Source organism: Polistes dominula, unplaced genomic scaffold (assembly GCF_049000335.1).
Source record: "Polistes dominula isolate Pdom_NZ unplaced genomic scaffold, Pdom_raw_medaka contig_75, whole genome shotgun sequence".
NCBI lineage: Eukaryota > Metazoa > Arthropoda > Insecta > Hymenoptera > Vespidae > Polistes > Polistes dominula.
This window is the reverse complement of record NW_028301003.1, coordinates 3022929-3045355: the sequence shown is the minus strand read 5'-3', so window position 1 is coordinate 3045355 and position 22427 is coordinate 3022929. Positions and strand designations below refer to the sequence as shown.

General features: G+C 24.9%; 2 protein-coding genes across 4 annotated transcripts; one reads left to right on the top strand and one right to left on the bottom strand.

Annotated features, from left to right (window-relative positions):
• Nucleotides 1–4211: 4211 nt before the first annotated feature.
• On the top strand, nucleotides 4212–15370 carry LOC107069665 (beta-glucuronidase). 2 transcript variants are annotated; one of them, XM_015327157.2, is made up of 11 exons: nucleotides 4212–4533; nucleotides 12110–12298; nucleotides 12453–12551; nucleotides 12647–12823; nucleotides 12908–13140; nucleotides 13216–13498; nucleotides 13589–13863; nucleotides 14120–14381; nucleotides 14462–14650; nucleotides 14741–14879; nucleotides 15058–15370. In XM_015327157.2, exons 2-11 carry the CDS (start codon nucleotides 12131–12133, stop codon nucleotides 15237–15239), a joined length of 2007 nt encoding a protein of 668 aa, XP_015182643.2. In that variant the 5' UTR covers nucleotides 4212–4533; nucleotides 12110–12130; the 3' UTR covers nucleotides 15240–15370. The 2 variants fall into 2 exon arrangements, with proteins under 2 accessions (XP_015182643.2, XP_015182644.2); XM_015327158.2 differs by lacking the exon at nucleotides 4212–4533 and adding an exon at nucleotides 11412–11444.
• A 237-nt stretch (nucleotides 15371–15607) lies between these two features.
• On the bottom strand, nucleotides 15608–17814 carry LOC107069668 (zinc finger HIT domain-containing protein 3). Of its 2 annotated transcripts, XM_089173768.1 has the most exons (3): nucleotides 16162–17814; nucleotides 15865–16072; nucleotides 15608–15770 (listed from the first exon to the last, which is right to left on the bottom strand). In XM_089173768.1, exons 1-3 carry the CDS (start codon nucleotides 16230–16232, stop codon nucleotides 15759–15761), a joined length of 291 nt encoding a protein of 96 aa, XP_089029894.1. In that variant the 5' UTR covers nucleotides 16233–17814; the 3' UTR covers nucleotides 15608–15758. The 2 variants fall into 2 exon arrangements, with proteins under 2 accessions (XP_089029894.1, XP_015182646.2); XM_015327160.2 differs by having other exon boundaries at nucleotides 15608–16072.
• Nucleotides 17815–22427: the final 4613 nt, after the last annotated feature.

Sequence of the window (22427 nt, the reverse complement as noted above, 5' to 3'; positions counted from 1 at the left end):
CCCAAGGACAACCAATTTTAATTTAAAAATATCCTGATTCTTTAATAATTTTGATACCCTATAAGGATATCAATAAAAATATATATATATATTTATAATAATATTAAATTATATTTTTAATACTTTATATATATATATATTAGGTCATTAAATATGAAAAGTCTGATTTCGAGATGAAAATAATCCGAGTAATCAGACATTTCATAGTTAATAACCTAATATATATATAGTATTAAATATAATTTAATATTAAGTGTATTTACTTAATTTGTAATACTGATATATTACAAATTAAATACTATGATAATATATTAAATTATATATTACAAATTAAAATATTAATATTATATTATATTTAATTAATTATAATTCAAATATAACACAAATAAATAATTACAAAAATATATAAATTATTAAATATAATTTAATATTATATTTAATTAATTTGTAATATTATTATATTACAAATTAAATACTATAATAATATATTAAATAATATATTAAAAATTAAAATATTAATATTATATTATATTTAATTAATTATAATTCAAATATAACACAAATGCAATTACAAAATTGTACAAAAAGTATTAAATATAATTTAATATTATATTTAATTAATTTGTAATATTAATATTATATTTTAATTTAAATATAATTTAAATATTTTTATAAATACCGTATAAGAATATTAAAACAATGTATAATATATATATATATATACAGTACATTAAAAGTACAGTACATATTTCCTTTTTTACATATAATTTAATATTATATTTAATAAATTTATGATATATTAATATTATATTTAATTAAATGATAATTAAAATACAACACAAATGCAATCAACAAAATTTCTTACGATATCTACGATATCAAAAGATGTATTTTATATATTTGAAATTGTATGATTAAAATTTCTCTTTCTCTTTCTTTTTCTTTATTCTTTATTCTTCTTTTTTTTTTTTTTGTACATTTACTTTTCACGAGAGTTTCATTCTACGAAATAAATATAGTACCGTCTGCTCGTGTAGAGGTCACATTTTAACTGGTATCGACCCCTTCTGGAAATTACTCGTCTAGGGACTAGACAGTCCTTATACACGCGATTAGTCAGTCAATAAAAAGTCCTATCTCTCTCTTTTTCTACCTTACATACATATACATATATATACATACACATATACACATATATTTTGCTTCGTCATCTTTGCATATCCCCAACAAGATTTTATTAACACGTTGAACGTCATGTCAGTCATAGGTGACTGACAATGAACTTCACGTTCAAGCCATGTCAGTCATCGGCGACTGACACTCAACTATTTTTTCAATACAAAGTAAAACCTGTGGCCTGAGAACAATTTTCCTAAGAATTTGCATGACGCGAATGTTAATAAAAAATGTCCTGCTGTACTACGCTAATGAATCATAGATTTAAATTGAATATTATTAACAAAATTGAAATGAAATAATATAATTATTAGGATGAATAATTAGAAAACATAAAGGAAAAGAAAATTGTGTGGTGTCGTTAAACTTTTGGTGTCGACCATGGGCCAATGACCAGTCATTTCCCGACAGATAAACGTACGTTAGGTTAAAAGATAACTTCATACTAGGTTCATCCTGCCTAAGAAGAGTGGGTGCTACCGGAAGTTGAGGACCGGAGGCTACAGTGGCGCCATCGTGTCATTTCTTAACATTGTCTTTCACTTTTCCTTTTATATTTTTCTCCTTTTTTTAACATCATTTTTTTTCCTTTCATAGAAATTCTTCCAACGAATTCTTGGGATTTTATTTTAAGGACGTACTTTGACTTTTCTCTTATTTTACGAAGAAAAAGAAAAATGAAGGATATTAATAAAAAAAAAAAATATATTAAAAAATAAAATGAAACGAATTTTTCTTTTAAGAAAAGATAAAAGAAAAGAATGTCATTTATTACAAGGACAAATTGTTAACAATCTTTTAGTGCTCTTGTTAGCTATGGTCTAACCTATGGTTAACATTTTATCAAGCTTGTAATAAATGGGTCTTTATGTATGTATGAGTATTTAATATATATATGTATGAATCATTCATTCAACAGTTAGATCACAACTATATAAGTTCTAAAAAAAAAAAAAACTTGTAATTATGTTTTTAATCAATGATGTAAATTCAAATGAAATTAATTGAATCCTCCATATTTGTTTCAACGACTTTTTCTAACTCGATCGATAAATTAAATCTTTAAATATAATTTTTTTTTAATAAAAGATTACAAATTCATGTAATTATTAATTAATTGTTATTATTAGTATTATTATTATTATTAAAAATGAATATATATGTATAAAAAAAAAAGAAGAGAGAGAATATTTAGATAAAGAACAATGATATAAAAGTATCAAAATGATTCATACATGCAGTCGCGACGAAACACCGGAAGTTAGTGATTGTTTCGAAGTGTGGTGACCTCTGTAGCCTTGACTGACGTGGGTCAATCGCCTTTTTACCAATTAATCCGATCTCACAGTCATCATTATTCAAAAAAAAAAAGAAAAAAAAATAACAACAAGGCCACAACTAATCGAACGAGAACTATGACGATGAAAAAAAAAAAAAAACAATTTCATTTAAACATACATTTAATTCATCATATCAAAATGAATGATAAAATTAAGATCAATTTCAAATGCAAATTTTAAACTATCATAGAATGCCATCTGGTGATAGCGTCATGTAATCATTTTTAATGTTAAATTAGAAATTTTTTCTAATGTAAAAACACCAAATTTCTAAATGTAAATCGATCGATACAAACAAAAATATTTAATTAAATTTGAAATATGAAATATACAAAATAAAAATGTAATTGTTCATATTTAGAAATTGTTTGTTTGGTACAATTTTTTTATTAAATATTTTCCTTTTATTGTTTTTAGTTCTAACCTTAGAACGTTCTCATTTTTATCGACTGAGAGAAATTCCTAGAATTTAGGAATCTACTGTTATCGATAGTTACAAAGTTCCAATTTATGATAATAAATAATAAATAATACAAATAAATGTTATAAATTAGAACAAAATGAATGAAAATTATAATAAAAATTTTTATATTTAATTAAAAGTTTCTTTTTTATCATTTTTCAATAGTTCTCTACATTACCAACAATTGAAAAGTGGTATCTAAATATCATTTGTTATATTTTATTATAAAAATTTATTATTTAAATTAATTAACATTTTTTAAAAAATATCTTTTTTATATTTTTTATAATAAATTTATTTAATATTCGAATTATTTAAATTATAATAAAAATATTAATAATATAAATATAATGAGATTCGTTTTGTTTATAAATGAATAAAAAAAAAACAAGAAAATAATTATATTCATAATATTGTTAACATAACACTTATCTTATTTTTAATATAAAAAAAAATCGAATATCAATTAATTTCATTTTTTAACTTTCAAAATTACTGAAATATATTTCTTGTGTTTTTTTTTTTTTTCATTCCAATTTCAATGATTGTAATTTATAGACAAGTGGTCCCCTAACAAAATTCACACAAACTCATTAATACAAAATAAAATAAAATAAAATATAAAATTAAAATAAAATACATTGAAATTCCAAGTATATTACTCATAAATCAAACATACATTCACATACAAAAAAAAAATCATTTATGTGCAAACAATGCAAAATAAATCTAATCGAAAGGAATTCTTCTTCTTCTTGTACTCTCACCTTATCAATAAAGTCAATCTTTTAAATGAAAGCACTCAAAAGTATTTAATAAAGAACCTCCTATATATTAAAATATTGATTTTTAAATATAAAAATTGAAAAGATAACAAGAAGATAAGATAAAAATTATGTATACACTAACCAGTCATTTTTCATCAAATACCAAACATCAATTGGATGATCCAATATCAAATAAAGCAAAAAAATAAAACATAAACCAAGTGATAGTCTATAAAATATGATTATTAAAATGTATATATGATTTATGACATGGGGGTAGGGATAGGGGTAACATGGAGGGGATATTAAAAGGTAAAATCAAACATAAGAAAAGTCAAATCAAACATACGAAGAATGTATTTGAATAAAATGAAGAGAAAAAGGTATAGAAAGAAGAGAGAGGGAGTGAAAAAGAGAAGACACCCGGTATATAAAAGTTGGCTGGCCGGCTGGCGAGCCCCAGTGCACAAATGGGATAGGTAACTGATTCTCTCTCTGATCTAGTGGTGTAAGATCCCTCCTGGTGAGAACGTGCCAAGCCTTTGCAACGACGTCTACGTTTTTTTTTTTCTCAAATTTTATTTCATACCCAAAGGAAAAAACAAATCTAAATAAAAACCAATAATAACCCAAGAAGAAAAAGAAGTCAAACTTTCAAACCCTTAATACTTCTTCTTTAAAAGGGGTCATCAACATAACGTAATGCTAAAAAAAAAAAAACAGATAAATAAAAGAAAGATAAGTTCATAAGGGTTTAAGGACAAGGAACAACAGGTGGTGTTCACTGGTAAGTTTGTTTGTTTTTTTTTTTCATCATTTTCATCATTTCAATCATTTCTTTATGATTGTTTATCATGTAAGTATTTGATAATCCAATTGTATGAGTAACAATTTTTGAAGATAATCATCAAATAATAAAAAGTTATTAACATTTTTATTTATATTTTTTTTTTATCTGTTCATGTAAATCAGATTGTTGGATTGTTAAACACCTGTTGTTGTGTGTGTGTGTGTGTGTGTGTGTGTGTGTTAGTTTGATTTTTTTATTAATTTTTTTTATTAAATGTATAATTGTATGATTGTATGATTGAAGTTGGTAGTAAGTTATGTAATTAATGTTTAATAACAGAATTTAATATGCAAAATGATAGATTTTCAATAATAATAGTACTGTAATAATTATTAAACAACTAAGATATAATTTATATTTGTTACTAAAGAATTCAATAGAATGAAGAACGTGTCACAGTTCAGGAAACACTGTATAATCACGTGTCGACATTATACAAACGTGTTTGACTCTACCTATACATAAATACTAACACCTTTTATGCATTTATACTTTTATTAACTTTTATAATATTCTTTTTTCATACGTTGTATTATCAATTTTAGAAAGAGATAATATATGTCCTGTCATAGAATTTATTTTATCTAATTGTATGTATGAATGTGTTCTGTTATGGTTTCTCTTCTATTATCTCATTAGTGTCCTGTAAGCATAATTCTTAAACGACTTAGAAATTCAACATACATACATACAAACATTTCTAACTCAATATTATTTATTATTTATTATTTGGAAATGTATTATTAAGAAATGAAAATAAATAAATAAACAAATAAATGAATAAATAATATTGTATAACAATTATTTATAAAGTATGCAATTTTATGATTGTATATGTTATTTATTTATTTATATTAGAATTAAATGTTTCGTGTGAATAATGTTTTATTATTAAATATACTACTATAATGAAAAAAAATTTTATTTATTTATTAATAACATTTTTTTTTATTCAATTAATTTATTTTTGTATTTTAATTATGAAAATACATTTATATAAATTATAAACTTAATAAAAATTATAAATAAACTTATAATTTATTATTAATTGTAATATGTTATACAAATTTATTTATTAATTAAAAAATAAATGTATAATTTATTAAGTAGTATATTAAATTTAATTTATTAATAAATTAATAAATATATTTATAAATTAAAAATAAATTTATATTTTACTAATATTATTTTAATAATATTAATAATATTATAATTATATATAATATTATATATAATTTATTAATATTATAAATAAATTTTATTATTTTTTATATATATAATAAAAGAATTATTTATGATCAATTTAATTAAAAAATAGAAAGAAATAAACTGTGCACGAATTAGAATAAATAATGAATTCTAATTTAAGAATGAAAACTATAAACCATTTTGCTTATCCTGAGGATTTCCTATATGCAATTTGGTTTAAATACAAAAAAAAAAAAAATCCTTTGTGTATACTTTGGCTTCGTCAAATCGATTGGCACTTGACCAAGAACAATATTACTAATGGCTTTCATCGGTCGTCTCTGCGGTAAATTTTCAATTTTCCTTTCGAATACTATCAACGAGGGGGAAAGAGGGGGGAAAATAAGGTTTTCTTGTTGGTTAAATAGAATTTCTATGACCTCGATTATAGGATGATTTTTTGGAATGGGTAGAGAGATTAGGGTTATCTTTAATATTAATCATATTTTATGACAGTAAGTTTATGTCATGTGTATCAACACACATGTATGCGTGTGTGTGTGTGTTTGTGCATGCATGATGTGTATTTTCATTAGTAATATTTTTTTTGAATAATGTTTGATTTTATTGAATAATTTATTTTTGATTTATCATTATGAATAATTTCATTTATTATTATTATTATTATTAATTGAATTATTTATAAACACATTGAATTGAATTAATAAAAAAATTAATTAATTAATTAAATAATACAAAATAAATCTGATTTTATAATTAAATACAAAAATAAAATTTCATTAGAGTCTAGAATAAAAAATGAAATAATAAATCAATTAAACAATAAAAAAATAAATTTAATTGAATATTTAAATATATATCATAAACAACAACATTTCATAAAAATCTATAATAAAAATAAAAAAAATAAATAAACTAAATAATAAAAAAAAAAAAAATTTAATTTTATAATTAAATACAGAAATAAAATTTCATTAGAATCTAGAATAAAAAATAAATTTAAACAAAATAAAAAATAAATGTAATTTTATAATTAAATACAAACAACAACATTTCATTAGAATCTCCAATAAACAATAAAAAATAAATAAAATTGAACAAAACAAAATAAAATATAAATTAAATTTTATAATTAAATAAAACAAAATTTCATTAGAATTTCCAATATCAAAAAATTAGCAATTAAATTAAATGATATGTATGTGTATGTGGTGTGTATGTGGTGTGTATATGTGTATATATATATATATATATATATATATATATATATATATATATATATATATATATATTTGAATGAATGAGAATGAGAGAGAAAGAGAGAGAAAAAAAAAGACCCTAAACATACTCTCTGCAGGGTCTCGTCGACAATATCGGCTTCCTGGCACGGTGCCCTCCTACGAGAGCATACTTCCCTTCCCAAAGTATCAAATCGTTTCCTCGTATCGTATCGTACACGTGCATCAACTTGGTGCCCTTAATTTCTTCACATAAGCATCTCACTATTATTATTATTATTATTATTATTATTATTATTATTATTACTATTATCATTATTATTATTAGATGCTAACAAATCCAAATACATTCAAATACATTTTTTATTACAAAAATAACTTTCATTTTCAATAATATTAATAATATTAATAATATTAATAATAATAATAGTAATATAAGATGTCATTTGTGATTTGAATCTAATCTAAATTTGTATAATCAAATATTATTATTAATATCATATTATATTACTATAATAATAATAATAATAATAATAATAATAATAATAATAATATAAGATTTCATTTGATTTTAATCTAATCTAAATTTGTATATTCAAAAAATAAGAAAAAGAAAACAAAAAAACAATTTAAGTATTAATCAATGTTATATAATATGTTGTAAATTTGATTTAAAGATTAAAAGATGATTGTAAAGATTAAAATATCTCTCTTTAATTTTTATTGTATTTTTTTTTCTTTTTCTTATTTTTGTTTTTTGTTTTTTACTTTGGATGATTTCTTATCCAAATTTTTATCATTTTAATTTGATTAAATTTATATATATAATTATTGTATCTCTTTCTTTGTATCTTTAAAATAAATTTGTATCATGATAAATTAATAAATTTACAAAAATTATTCAAAGAACAAAATTATTAACAATTTTTTTATTATCATTTAAAAAAACTTAAATTTTGTTTATTATTATATATATATATATTTTTTTTTAATTATAATATAATATAATAAAATTAAATTACATTAAATTAAAAATATTTAATTAAAATTTACATAATTATATATAACAATTATATTATTTATTTAATTAAAATTTAATAAAACAGTTACGTGTGTGAAGAACATTCCGAATTATTTTTTGTAATAGAAATAATTTTACTATGTTGGGATCTCTAGCAATTGAATACGCTTACTGGTGGCTAAATTCGAAATTAGAGTAGATAGGTCGAATTGCTACGCCACATGGGATCTCTAGCACTTGAATACGCTATCTGGTGGCTAAATTCGAAATTAGAGTAGATAGATCGAATTGCTACGCCATGCCCCTGCCAGAGATCCCAATATATATATATTCAGAGACAGAAATCAGTACACATGAAAGTTTGATGATGAATATCTTTTGAACGCTTAATTTAATCGCCAAAACATAAGACACCATTTTTATAGAGCACTTAATTTCCTACAAAAATTTGTATTGTGCACTTTTTAATAGTCATTTATTGTCGAGTTATAAAATTCATAAACAAAAATGAAATTTGTCTAAAAATCATTAAATTTAAATCTTCAATATCATTCAAATGGTGAGGTTTACGGAAAAAATATAAGATACCTTTTTTGTAGAGCATTAAATTTCCTACAAAATTCGTCTAGAACATTTTTCTGTAGAATCAATAAATAATGAGATATGAATTTTATTCTATTGGACTGAGAAAAAAATAAAAAACTGCGATGCAGAGGATCTTCTTATTAAAATTAAGAGCTCATATTTGGTGAGAATTGTTTTAAGGTGTCTAGCAACCCATTTCTCCGTGGCACTTGAAAAAAAAAATAATTAATTTTTTTGACCCACCCTTATATAATATATATATATATATATATATATATATATATATATATATATAATTTATATTATTATAAATATAATTATATATTATTTGTTTAATTAAAATTAAATAAAACAGTTTGAATTATTATAAAGTACATATTTGATATTTGTATTATTGAATTTATTTGAATTATTTTTTAATGATAGAAATAATTTTTTGTTTTTTTTTCTTTTTTAATTTTATTATATCTACTTAATTAAATAGATATTGAAATTAAGGCCTTACTCTACTTTGAACGCCTTATAAAAACGCTATTTTTATGAATTTTTTTTGAGAATATTATTATTTTTATTGATGTAAAACTTTTTTGAGTTGTTAGATACACTCTTTAAGAATAAAATAAAAATTTTTTTTTATTTATTCAAACACTTTTAAGGTACAAAAATTGCACTCAAACAGAAGTCTTTAAGAAGTACGTGGGTGTGCGCTGTTGAAAAAATCTGAAAGTCAGTCCATCTGAAACCAAAAAATACTTTAGTTTTATGTTTGTTATACCAGTGGCTATATCCCGTACGAAAATTTTTTAATTTTTATGCAAAAATAACAAAATGGCGGAAAAAGCAAGAAAAAGGAAAAAAAACATGTTTTTTTTGCGATTTTTTGCTAAAAAAAATACAGTAAAAATTAGAATTTTGCAATAATCGAGGTACGGGATATAGCGATAGGTTTAGAGAATATGTGGTTAAAATTTCATAAGGATCGGAATACTAGTTTCTGAGATTTTTTCAACAAGCGGTTCAAAAACGTTGTTTCGAGAAAAACGCGTTCAAAGTTTTTGTTCGTAAAAAAACGTAAAAAAATGTGACTTACGCTTAATCAGCAATGCCTGGACCGTACATTATTCCTTTCACATCTTCTAACTCCATTTCTTGTGACTTAGCCTTTCTACGTTGAATTCTTATCTCCTTAGAAGCCTCCAACGACTGTTGTTCAGCTAAGTGGACACGGTGGATATCGCGCACGCTGACAAAACAATTCGCATTCTCGCCAATTTTCATCCCCATGACATTCATTATTTTTAATACAGGTTGATATCCTTCATTAAATATGCAAGCTGCAATGTATGTTGCAATTTTAACTATTTTTTTTTCCATTGAAACAATGTTTTGGCGCAATACTCCAGACGCAGCAGTTGTAACTTTCGTTGTTGTTCTGAGTATTGCCGCCGAGACATCCTTGCAGCAAATCTTCTCTTGTCAAGTCCTCGTAGATGAATTTTAAAACCTCTTGAACGTCTTTAGAAAAAGCAGGCGGATGTTTAAAATTATTTAAAGTTTTGGTAGCTTCAGTCTTGAAGTATTTGGCACCAGCTGTCCGCTCCGACCGGACAATATACATATGTTGTGGTTGAGCATCGGTTGAACTCTTTCTTACTTTTTTTCACATATTTGTATCATAAATGTGTTTACATAGGAATCTGAAACCACTGAAAGGGCACTACACTGCACAACAGTTTTCGTCGCGCTTCGTTTCACTAAGATCGATAGCATATTCAAACAGGAAATAAAATAAATAAAGAACTAAATATTAATCTTATCGTCTACGATAGCGTATTTAAATAGAAAATAAAATAAAGAAATAACTACATATTAATTTTATCGCCTACAACTACCGTATACGTGCTCCGATAAACACAGCGGCTCTAGGATAAAGTAGCGCGCTCAAATAGTAGCGTTGAAAAGGTACAGTTTAAATACTTCGATCGTTCTTGAATTTTGACTATATATTCTTAAATATATTTACTTTCGACAAATGCAGAAAACAAAAAAAAATTTCAAAATTTTAAAAGTGTCAAAGTAGAGTAAGGCCTTAAATGATAAATAAATTACTAATAAAAAAAAAGTAAATATTTGTTTTTCACGATCAAATGTAAATAATACAATTTTGAAATAACTTATTGTCAGATATAAATATAAAATTCAATCTTGACCATGAAAGTAAAGAAAAGAGATAGAAGAAGACCGGTCTTGAGTCAAGTAAAAAATGGTAGAAACACATTCGTGAATTCTTTTTAACAAAAAAGTGACTACAAAAAATCGAAAAAAAAAAGTACAAAAATACAAAGAAAGGATACAATATCAACACACACACACAGACAAATATTTATCTATTCTTTTAACATACATACTAATTCGTATGTTAACTTTTGCAAGTAGATTTTACGTGAGAATTCTTTTTCCTTTTTTTTTTCAAAACAATGTTTACCTTCGTTTAAAAAAAAAAGGAATACTATTATCTTATCAACATTGAATAAGATAAAAATATATCAGGTGAAACAATGAGTCGTGCTAAACATACTAAACATAACAACTTTATCTAATACATGTACTTTTTTTTGTCAAAAAAAAAAATTACGTACAATTGTAAGGACATTTGCATATTGTGTTGGTAAATGATATCTGTAAAAGATAAAGCACATGTCATTTAAAACATTATTGTAATTAATTTATATTTAAATCAGTCGTTCCTTAGCTACGGTTTAGAAAAGTTGTTTGATTTTTGTAAATTAAATTTTGTAAGTTAAATTTTGTAAATTACATTTTGTAAATTAAATTTTGTGAATTAAATTTTGTAAATTAAATTTTGTGAATTTATTATAAATAAGTTAATTAAAAATCTATTATATATATATATATATATATATAAGATAGATAAAATATATAATATTATATAATAAAATATTAATTTATATAATTATATATATATATTGTAATATATTATAATTATTAAATATTATTAACTTATCTATATTATTATATAATCTATATAATCTTATAAAATATATATATATTTTTTTAAATATAACTTAATTTATTAATTATATATAATATTATATTATAAAATTTTTTAATAATCATATAAATATTAATTAATTTATTATATAATATTAATATTTCAAAATATTCAAATATATAATATTAATATTTAATTATATAATATTATTTATACATATATAATATCTAATTAAATTTATTATTAAATTAATTATTATATATAATATTACATAATAAAATATTAATTTGCATTACATATATTATATAACTATTTTATATTATAATTATCAAATACAATTAACTTATCTATCCTATTATAATCTATATTTATCTTATAATATATTGTATATTTTGTAAAATATAAAATTTAATTTATTAATTATATATAAAACAATTATAATTACAGGTATAAAAAATATCAAACAACATGTTGCTGTTGATCATATTTCTTATTGGTAGCGTTAAATCAGGTGAATTTGGTGTTGAATTTGAATTACCAGAAACACCAAAAGAATCTGCAACATTGCCACAAGAGGAAACTCAACCAGCCCCACTTCCTGGTTTACTTTATCCTCGAGAGAGCGAATCACGTGAGGTATAAACATATTATCTCGATCAAATTATTATTCATTGTACAGTAAATTCCTGTATAAATGTAATCATTACAACCAACTATGAAATATTTGGAATTTACTGTACATTACATTTAAACACATAAAAATATTAATGAAAAATATTTGTTAATATAGATAAGATCATTAGATGGTTTATGGGATTTTATTGCATCACCAGAAAACGATATTTTAAAAGGTTACACAGAATTTTGGTACATTGATTCATTATCAAAGGTATGTATATTGTTATTATTGTTATCATATTCAATTCAAAATGAATTGTTTTTTTTTATTTCAAATATGAAACATAATAATTAATTAATATTTAGGCAGGTGAATTAATCAAAATGCCAGTACCGTCTTCTTACAATGATATAACAACTTCAAAAGAACTCAGGGATCATGTTGGTGCTGTTTGGTATGAACGCAGTTTTTACGTACCCTGGTTTTGGCAAAATCAAAGAGTTTTTTTAAGATTTGGTTCAGTTCATTATTTAGCTCAAGTTGTAAGTTCAATCATACTGATCTTAAGAATCATTGTTCAAATAAACAAAAAAAATCCTAATAATTATTGTGTAATTTATTTCTAGTGGGTTAACAATGAATTAGTGATGGAACATGAAATAGGAAATTTACCATTTGAAGCAGACATATCTAAATATTTGATATTTGGCGGGAAAAATCGTGTAACTGTTGCAGTTGATAATACTTTGCTTCAAACTAGTATACCTCAAGGAAGAGTTAGTAACATTGTCACTGATAATGGAACTAGACACTTTCAAAGTTATACTTTTGATTTTTTCAATTATGCTGGTATTCATAGGTACAGTTAAACACTTCATTTATCTATCTATCATTTATAATTATTCAATATTTTCATCTTATTGTACAACAACAGATCGGTATTGTTATACACAACACCACAAGTTTACATTGAAGATATAACAGTGAGAACTGAAGTGGTGGGTGATATGGGTTTAATAAAATATACCGTACAGGTAGGAGGTTTAAATCAAGATGAAATACCAATTTGTACTGTGACCTTGCATGATGCAGAAGAAAAGGTTGCAATAAAGGATCCAGGTAATACACACTTATCTGGTATACTTAAAGTACCTAAAGCTAAACTTTGGTGGCCTCGAGGCATGGATCCTTCACCTGGATATCTTTACACTCTTGAGGTATAAAAGAAAATGATTTACAGTATAAATATATTTTAAATCAAATGAACAAGACTATATCATTTTTTCTTATATTTGTTCATTTTTCAGGTCAGATTATCGATACAAAATGGTGTTAGTTCAGATGTTTATAGATTACCTATAGGAATTAGAACAGTGTCATGGACAAATACAAGTTTGTTAATTAATGGTAAATCAGTGTACTTGAGAGGTTTTGGAAGACATGAAGATTCAATTTTAAGAGGTCGTGGTTTCGATTTGGTTACAATGACCAGAGACTATGAACTTTTACAATGGGTTGGTGCTAATTCTTATAGGACTAGTCATTATCCTTACAGCGAAGAAGTTTTAGATGCAGCTGACAGGTACATATAATTATTTAATTGATATTTATTAGGTCTATCAGAAAATTCTGTTCATTTTTATAATAATTGAACAATTAATTAATTGAATAACTTTTGAACTCTTGCTAACATTTTGGCAATTTGTATTTTCCATTTTAAGAAATGGGGGTTTTACCCCTAGTGACAAAAAATTGAACTAATGTTTGGACAGAATTTTTACGGTAGATACCTAATATTTTGATATAATACAAAAATATTCTTTTTTTTTATTCTTTAGGCTTGGTTTTATGATCATCGATGAATGCCCATCAGTTGACACTGAAAACTTTTCACCAATTTTACTTGCACGACACAAAACATCTTTGTCAGAATTAATTAGAAGAGATAAAAATCATCCATCGGTTATCATGTGGTCTCTTGCTAATGAACCAAGAACTCAACTACAAGGTGCTGATGTTTATTTCAAACAAATTGCTGATCATACGAAAGCTTTAGATCCTACTAGACCAGTTACAATTGCATTAGCTAGAAGTGTTCAGGTATTTGTTACATTTGTTTCAAAGATTTTTAAATTGAGATGATTCAATTGTTAAGCAACAATTTATTTTGTTTATCATAGGAAGACAAAGTTGGTCAATATTTAGATGTGATTAGTTTTAATCGTTACAATTCATGGTACGTTAATCCTGGTAGATTGGATATGATTATTGATAGAGTTATTACTGAAGCTGAAGCTTGGCATAGAAAATATAACAAACCTGTACTTATGTCCGAATATGGCGCTGATACATTGTCCGGTGAACATGAGGTAAAATTGAAATAAATTATCAAATCAAAGTATATGATCTTAAATGAAGATAATTAATCTAAATTAATAATGACACAAAATATGTTTTAGTTGCCAAATTATATCTGGAGTGAAGAATATCAAACTGAAATGTTTTCTCATCATTTTGAAGCGTTTGATCGTTTAAGAAATGAAGGTTTCTTCATTGGTGAATTTATTTGGAATTTTGCTGACTTTCGAACAGCTCAAAGTAAGATTTAATTTAATATATATATATATATTAATTAACATAACCTAAACATATTAATTATTATTATATATAAAAATCACAAATTATTTATAAATAATTATATAATATAAATAATAAAATATATAAATATAAAAAAGTATATGTATATATATATAAATATTTATTTCTTTTTTTATAGATTTTTACAGAGTAGGAGGAAATAAAAAAGGAATATTTACAAGAGAGAGACAACCAAAAATGGCAGCTTATCATATCAGAAAAAGATACTGTGCATTAGAAGCAGAAATAGATGGAACACAATTACCACAAAATCTTGAATATTATGTTTCTAATTCTTACAATTCGCATACAGAACTGTGAATGTTATTTTATCTTTCTTTCATTGTTTATTTTCATTTTTATAAAAAAAGAAGATTCAACATTTGCATAGTTTTATTTTATGTTTGTAATTCTTTCTCAGATTTGTTGATATAACTATATATATATATATATATAAAAATACATATTTATATGATATATGATGTACTATATATCATATAAGTATAAAATTGAATTATTTATTTAAATGAAAGACACATTCTAAAAAAGAAATACATGAGAACTATCATAACAAATCAAGTTATGAATAATTCATTTTATAAGCGTCATCGTTTTTCTCTAATATACTTAATCATCTAACAATTATCATATAATTGTGAATTTTTTAAGCAACAACTAAGTTTCTTATGTTTTTATACAAAAAAAAAATAAATAAAAAGTATTAAAAATTTCCTAAAAAATTGTGTCTAACTATATTGTTATTTTAAAATAACCTATACATATGTTTAATAATTCATTATTTCTATTATATATCTTCACGTTCTTTTTCTTCGACTACTTCTAAACAAGCATCTGCAAGTTCAACAAAAACTGATTCGGTCATAGCTAAATCTATAGCTTCCATTGGATCCTTGTTTTTCACTATAAAACTAATAATATCACGAACCTGTGAATTTTTTAAACACTTTTTAACCTCTTCACTCTCAGATAATCTTTCTAACATTTCCAAAGGTATGATGTCTTTTTTATCATCTTCTTCACTTTCTGTTTCCGGTGGTGATGAGGGTAGCGGTGATGGTGGTGGTGATGGTGGTGGTGGTGTTGGTGGTTTGCAATTAACTTTTTTATGTTCTTTACCACAAATAACAGAACAGCTAAACAAATAACACGTTTATCAAATTATTCTATTATTAAATGTACATTTTATAAAAAGATCAACAACTTAACCTTAAAAAGTACTTACAAGGGAGTTCTGCATGTAGGACACTTATACTTCGCCAAATTCTTCTCACATATATGACACACTTTATCCATTTTTTAAAAATATTATACAATTAATAATAAAAATGTATTTAATTGTTCTTTTTATTAAATAAATCACTATCAAATCACTACACTATATTAACTCGTGAATTTATCCACAAACGAATGCACATGTAACAGGCGCACGCGGAATACACGTGCTCAGTGCCATGCGCATGCTCAGTCCAATACGCATGCTCAGTTCCATACGCACGAACAATGCGCATGCCCAGTGTCATGCGCATGCTCAGTGCCATGCGCACGCGCATTAACTTTAATTTAAATAGCGCCAATTTCAAATAACCCTCTTTCTCTCGTTACCACTGTAGTCATGCGATTGCTTCATGCATCCACAAAAAAAAGAAAGATAATCGTTTTTTCTTATCTTTATTGCTTGATTGATTGATTATTGATTGATTTCTTTATTTTTCTCTCTTTCACACGTGTCTTTGATTACGATTGATCAAATTAATTTTACAATCAAATATAAAAATGTAACAGCCTTTATAGTCTTGAATCGAATTGAAAGTATCGAAAAAAAATTTGAAAAGAAAGTTAGAAGTCCGATTTCTACTTTTATAAAATAATTTATAAAATAATGCAATTACTGTCTTTAATTAATTCGCGAATGCAATAAAAAAGAGAGAAAAAACTTTCTTTTTTCGATTACCCATATTCTGACAATACGACTATTGCCAAGGTCGTTGATTCCTCGTACAGTTCCGGCTTATTTTCTGGGCCAGATTCGCAAACGACGACCATGGCAATCTTACCAACATTAAAATGAATAACTTTAGCTATGAGAAAACGATGACATAGTAGAAGACTGTTAACTTTTCATATGGGATTTGAGCCGGCCGGTAACAAGAATATACACACTCTTGCATTTCACGCAAGTTCACTTCATTCGAAATCTTACAAGCGGTACGGCTCTTTTCATTCACTATGTTTTTTTAGCGAATGCTTACATTCATTGGCGTAACCATTCATATAACATTATTTTACGTTATAGTATTATTTTTAGATACAATTTGCCTATAATTATAATAAATTAATTCGATCGATAATTGAGTTCGAAATATCGTGAGAAGAAGAAACAAGATGGACGACTAATTTCAAATTCGATCATAGAAATCATTTGTAAATAGATAAATGTAAATATTAAAATATTTATAATAATGAAATAAAATTTATAATATATTGTTGATTGAATTATTATATTTTCACCAATTTTTATAGAATAGTGTAACGAAAATTGCAATTTTAAATTGATCGTCATTTTGAAGCTATCAGACGTTCAATATTTATAATAAATTAATGAAACAACGGTGATGAATTAGGAAATGCATGGAAATGATTGAAAATTTATTATAAACAATGAGCGATGTTAGTTTCTAAGAAATTCGTGTGGCTTGTTCAACGAAATTAAAAATTTCGAAAAAAAAACTACTCTTCTCAGAACTAACTTCACACCTTAAGGATGCTGTGAGGTTAGTTCTGCGGTTATTTTTTTTACCGAGGGGGTAAGTTACTAGCTTCCCCCTCGAACCCTCCTCCTTTATCTGGGCTTGGGACCAGCTAGATAATATCTAAGTATTTAGATATTATCTAGGCGGAGTTACACAAAATAAAATCATTCAAATAAAATGACATTACGCCACTGTTGACCGAGTTTGCGGGTTCACCTTGAGGAGGTCGCCAAACGTCAACTACCCCTCTCTATCCCTCTCCACCTCCTCTTCTTTACTTGTCACCGCCATACCGGAAATGTTCTCCGATCGGAAGAGAAAAAAAAAAAAAGAAAATAAAATAATGAGGCAAAAGAGAAAAAAATAATTCGTAAAGAAGTGTGAGCAGAAAAAAAAAGAGAAATTAAAAGAAATATACAATTTGTTAACGGCCGAAAAGAAAGGACGTGTAACGAGTAATTGTTAGAAGAATTTCTAACTATCTCCGATCTATCCAATTATAGTTAGAACAATAATAATGGTGGATATGAACAAAACAAAAAAAAATTAGTACAACTAATTAAACATTGTTATTAATAAAATATATCTTCTATTAGAAAACAAAGCATGATTTCTTATTTAATTAGGGGGAGAGGGGGAGGATGTATGTTTTATAAAAAAAAAAAAAAAATGACTGTTAACAAATTGGGTTACAAGTTTTACACAATTATTAACATTTTTAAATATAATTTAAGTTTATAAGATTTTTGTTTTCCCATTTAATCTGAAATCCCAGTGAACGTCAGAGATCAACTCAAAGGAAACTTTATGAAATAAATAAAAATAGGATCTAGGAATTGCAGAAGTGATGACAGCATCCCATGAATGACGTCAGTAGGTAGCTGGCATAGATGACGAATTATGGTTACCGTGATGACGTTGCCAGGACAAAATAAGGTAAGTAAGAAGTCAAGTGAGCAAGAAAGCAAAGAAATAAGTAAGGAAGGTAAGCAGTCAGGCAAATAAGCATGCAAGTATGTAGGCTGGTATAGAAAGACAGTCATAAGTTCTTCCTTTGAAGAGGAGGAAGGAGTCAGAGAGTCAGGAATCTCAGCTTTGTCGACTACCAGTTGGTCAGTTTCTTTCAGTCCGTCGTATAACGTGGTTCACTCAGTGCACACAAACTTTTACGTATTTCATTTATGACATTTCTATAATTAACACAAATTATTTAGTAATTATTTAAAATAATCCAAAATAAACTACGTGATCCTTAATGTCGGGTGTATAAACAATTGACCAATTGAAATGAACAACTCTTGACGAATGACAGTGACCCACTTGCCGGTTCCGGTTTTGCCACCATATTTCAATACAATTTTTATTTCTTTCTTTTTACTTTGAATCGGATTTATAAATCATATTATATTATATTATATTATTATAATTATATGTGTTGTTTGAAACAAAAAATGTGACCACATTTTTACAGTGCCGAGTGAATAATATATATATATATATTGTAATTAATCGTTTAAATAATTTCATCTTTTGAAACATCATTTGTACGTCGATAAGGAAGATATCACATTTTCACACGTAAGATAAGAAAATATTATTATTATAGTTTGTTGAATAATCAAAATTCAGTTCAAAAATTCTACAATCACGTATACATACCAATATATCAATAAGTATTACATCATTTATAAATTAGTTTGCGTTTTCAGTTTGTTTTTGTAAGCACAGCTATACTCAAATTAAATCCCATTTAATAATTTAATACCAAATTCAATTCATATGTACAAAAATGGTGACAAATGTTTGATACTCAATTAAATTTGATCCAAGTATAGTCACACGTTGAATTTATAATGAAATTTTGATTATCGATAATAACTATGATAAAACTAACCTGTACATATAATAATCATTAAAATGATGATAAATGTTCAGAGGATCGCTCATTTCATAAGCAACAAGGATACGACAGGACAAAGTCCGTTTAGATGACTCGTGGGCCACGAGTTCATCGACGGAAATACATCGAACGAGTCAGCTGCGGGACTGCGTTCCGATATTCTGCTTGTCTTCCTGTTTCCTACTCTCTCTCTTTATTTGATTTTTTTTTCCTTGCATTAATTCCTCTTATTTAATGACGTCATTTACCAACACATATTAACATTTCATCTTTATTTTTTTTTTTCATTATCAACCTCTTCAATTTAAACATTTTATTGTACTGCCGGTAAAGTAGAATATATACATATATATATATATATATATATATATATATATATATATATATATATATATATATTTGAATAATAATTAAAAAAGTATTTTTTAAAAAAAGGGGGTGGGGGGAAAGAGGATGTAGAACGTCACCTTTATCGGCAACACCGACGACGACCACGTCGGAACGCAGTTGCGCTCGGAATGCAAGGCACGGATTTCAAACGAACATCATCCACTATTGCAATAGTATAGTAAAACGTATCGAGTGCAACTCAAAATGAGAATGTGTGTGTTTATGTCTGTGTGTATTATGGAACGCGGAAATTCAAATTAAACCGCGACACCTTTGAAAAATCGTCACTAGGGCGAGCGACCGAACACGTGAGAGAGCCATTTTCAATTTTGTTTTTCTTTTCTTTTATTTTTTTTTTTTTAATATTAAAATGATCCCTATGAAATTATGAATTAAAAAAATATAATAATTTGTTAATATTACGAATCATATTCGTACATTTATTTGTATTTGTAAGTTTTTATTTGAAATTCAATCATAGCCGCCAAAACTAATACAAATCTGAATCAAATGAAATATTGTTATAATTATGTTAATTAATATTGATTAATATTTTATATGTTTAATTTTTGTCTCTTTTTTTTTTTTTTTTAATTATAATTCTGTTAAGAATTTTTCATCAATTATATTAAATTAATACAAAATTTTAATCGTATAATCATGGCGGCCAATTCAAAAGTAGATATCATTAGTGTTGATTTTTACCGCGTTTAAAAGTCAAATGAAGTACTTTTAAAATAAACAAATAATTGAATTAATTTAATTTGCATAAAAAAGATATTAAAAATGAATAACACTGAGGACGGAAATATTTTGAAATATTTACAGTCACCTAATTATTCAAAGTACATTTAAATATAAATCGTATAGAAAATGATTATGTATGATATATATATGTATACATAGCAAAAAGTATAATATATATGTGTATATATATATATATATACATGTATATTTTTTCGAATATAGAATGTCGCGAAGTTTTTCATGAACCGTGACGGTGCGATAAAAATCCTGACTGTTAATTGGCCGAAGATGTTCATAACAACGTGCACAATGATTTACGTAATACATGAATTTAACTTTGACGATAATATGGAATACGGTAAATCGCATTTTCATTTGAATTATATTACGAAAACGAGAAACAGTGATATTTAATAATTAATTTAATTTAATCAAAATACCGTGAATCAGTGAGAAAAAAATTAAAAAATTATGATTTAACAATGATAAACTGTGAATAAAAAATGTTGGCAACAGGAAGGACAAAACAAAAATCCAAGATGGACGATCAATCGAAACAAAATGTTCTTCTCTAATTATCAAAAAGGTGTGTTACAAATTGTTCAATGATCTATTTCTAATTGTAATTCTAATTTTTTTTTTTTTTTTTGATAACTTCGAATGCAATTTAATTTAAACAAACAAAAAATATTCGAAAAAAATTCATTGAACATAGAAACCGGATTTATCGTTGCACACGCTGTTGTTAAACCGTGTGTTGACTTGGAAATTTCTTTTTTTTGTATTTAAAAAAAAAAAAAAACATATAGAAATAATGTTACAAAAGGTTCAAAGTTTATGCATTCGTTAGTTCCATCTTTTTTTTTTTTTTTTGTTTCTTTTCGATACTATTTCTGTAAATATAACACGTGGTGTATAAATTATGTTTGATTTTCTATTTTTTTTTTTCGTTTAAATTATTTTTTTCTAATTTTTTTAATATCAGTCGTATAGGTTTTTAAATAAAAATTCTTATTTTATATTGCAAACAGAGTGAGAGAGACACGTTCGCTGATAACAACGTGTTACGTTCTGCGAATAATTGTTATATAGAATCATTACGGAAAGTTTTATCGTATTTTTTTGTTTTGTTTTTTATATTTTCTTCTTCTTCTTCTTCTTCTTCTTCTTCTTCTTCTTTTTTCTCTTATTTTTTTTTCCTTATCACTTAACGTGATCAAAGAGTTCAAAAATCATCTTCGTGTTAAAACAATTTCTCATTGCATTTTTATATATATATATATATATATATATACATGCTTGGGTACATGATAAATCCTTTTTTTTTTACACGAAAACATTTAATGATATTGAAACATTCTACAAGCTAAATTTCTTTCTTTCTGTTTTTTTACTTCTAAAAATAAAATATGAATGAAAAAAAAATTAACGATTATTTGATGTATGAAAATAAAAAAGATGTTCAAATTAATTTGATTTGAATTGAAACAAAGTTTTATCCAAGGAATAATATATGTATATGCTTTCTCGATATCGAGGTGTGGCCAATTTACCGTTATATATAACATATAACTTACATGCCAAAGAGTTGTTTGCCTAGATGAAAGCTTGTTATTCTTGTAAAAGAAACGATATCTCGAACTAACGAATTATTTACGTTGATAAACACCTTTGATTCTATTCAACTCAAAATTTTGTATA

Coding starts and splice junctions, on each gene's coding strand:
- LOC107069665 (XM_015327157.2), top strand. CDS start 12,131: ATGTTGCTGTTGATCATATTTCTTATTGGTAGCGTTAAATCAGGTGAA. Junction 13,141..13,215: donor AATTATGCTGGTATTCATAG/GTACAGTTAAAC, acceptor GTACAACAACAG/ATCGGTATTGTTATACACAA. Junction 14,880..15,057: donor TGACTTTCGAACAGCTCAAA/GTAAGATTTAAT, acceptor CTTTTTTTATAG/ATTTTTACAGAGTAGGAGGA.
- LOC107069668 (XM_015327160.2), bottom strand. CDS start 16,232: ATGGATAAAGTGTGTCATATATGTGAGAAGAATTTGGCGAAGTATAAG. Junction 16,073..16,161: donor CCTACATGCAGAACTCCCTT/GTAAGTACTTTT, acceptor TTATTTGTTTAG/CTGTTCTGTTATTTGTGGTA.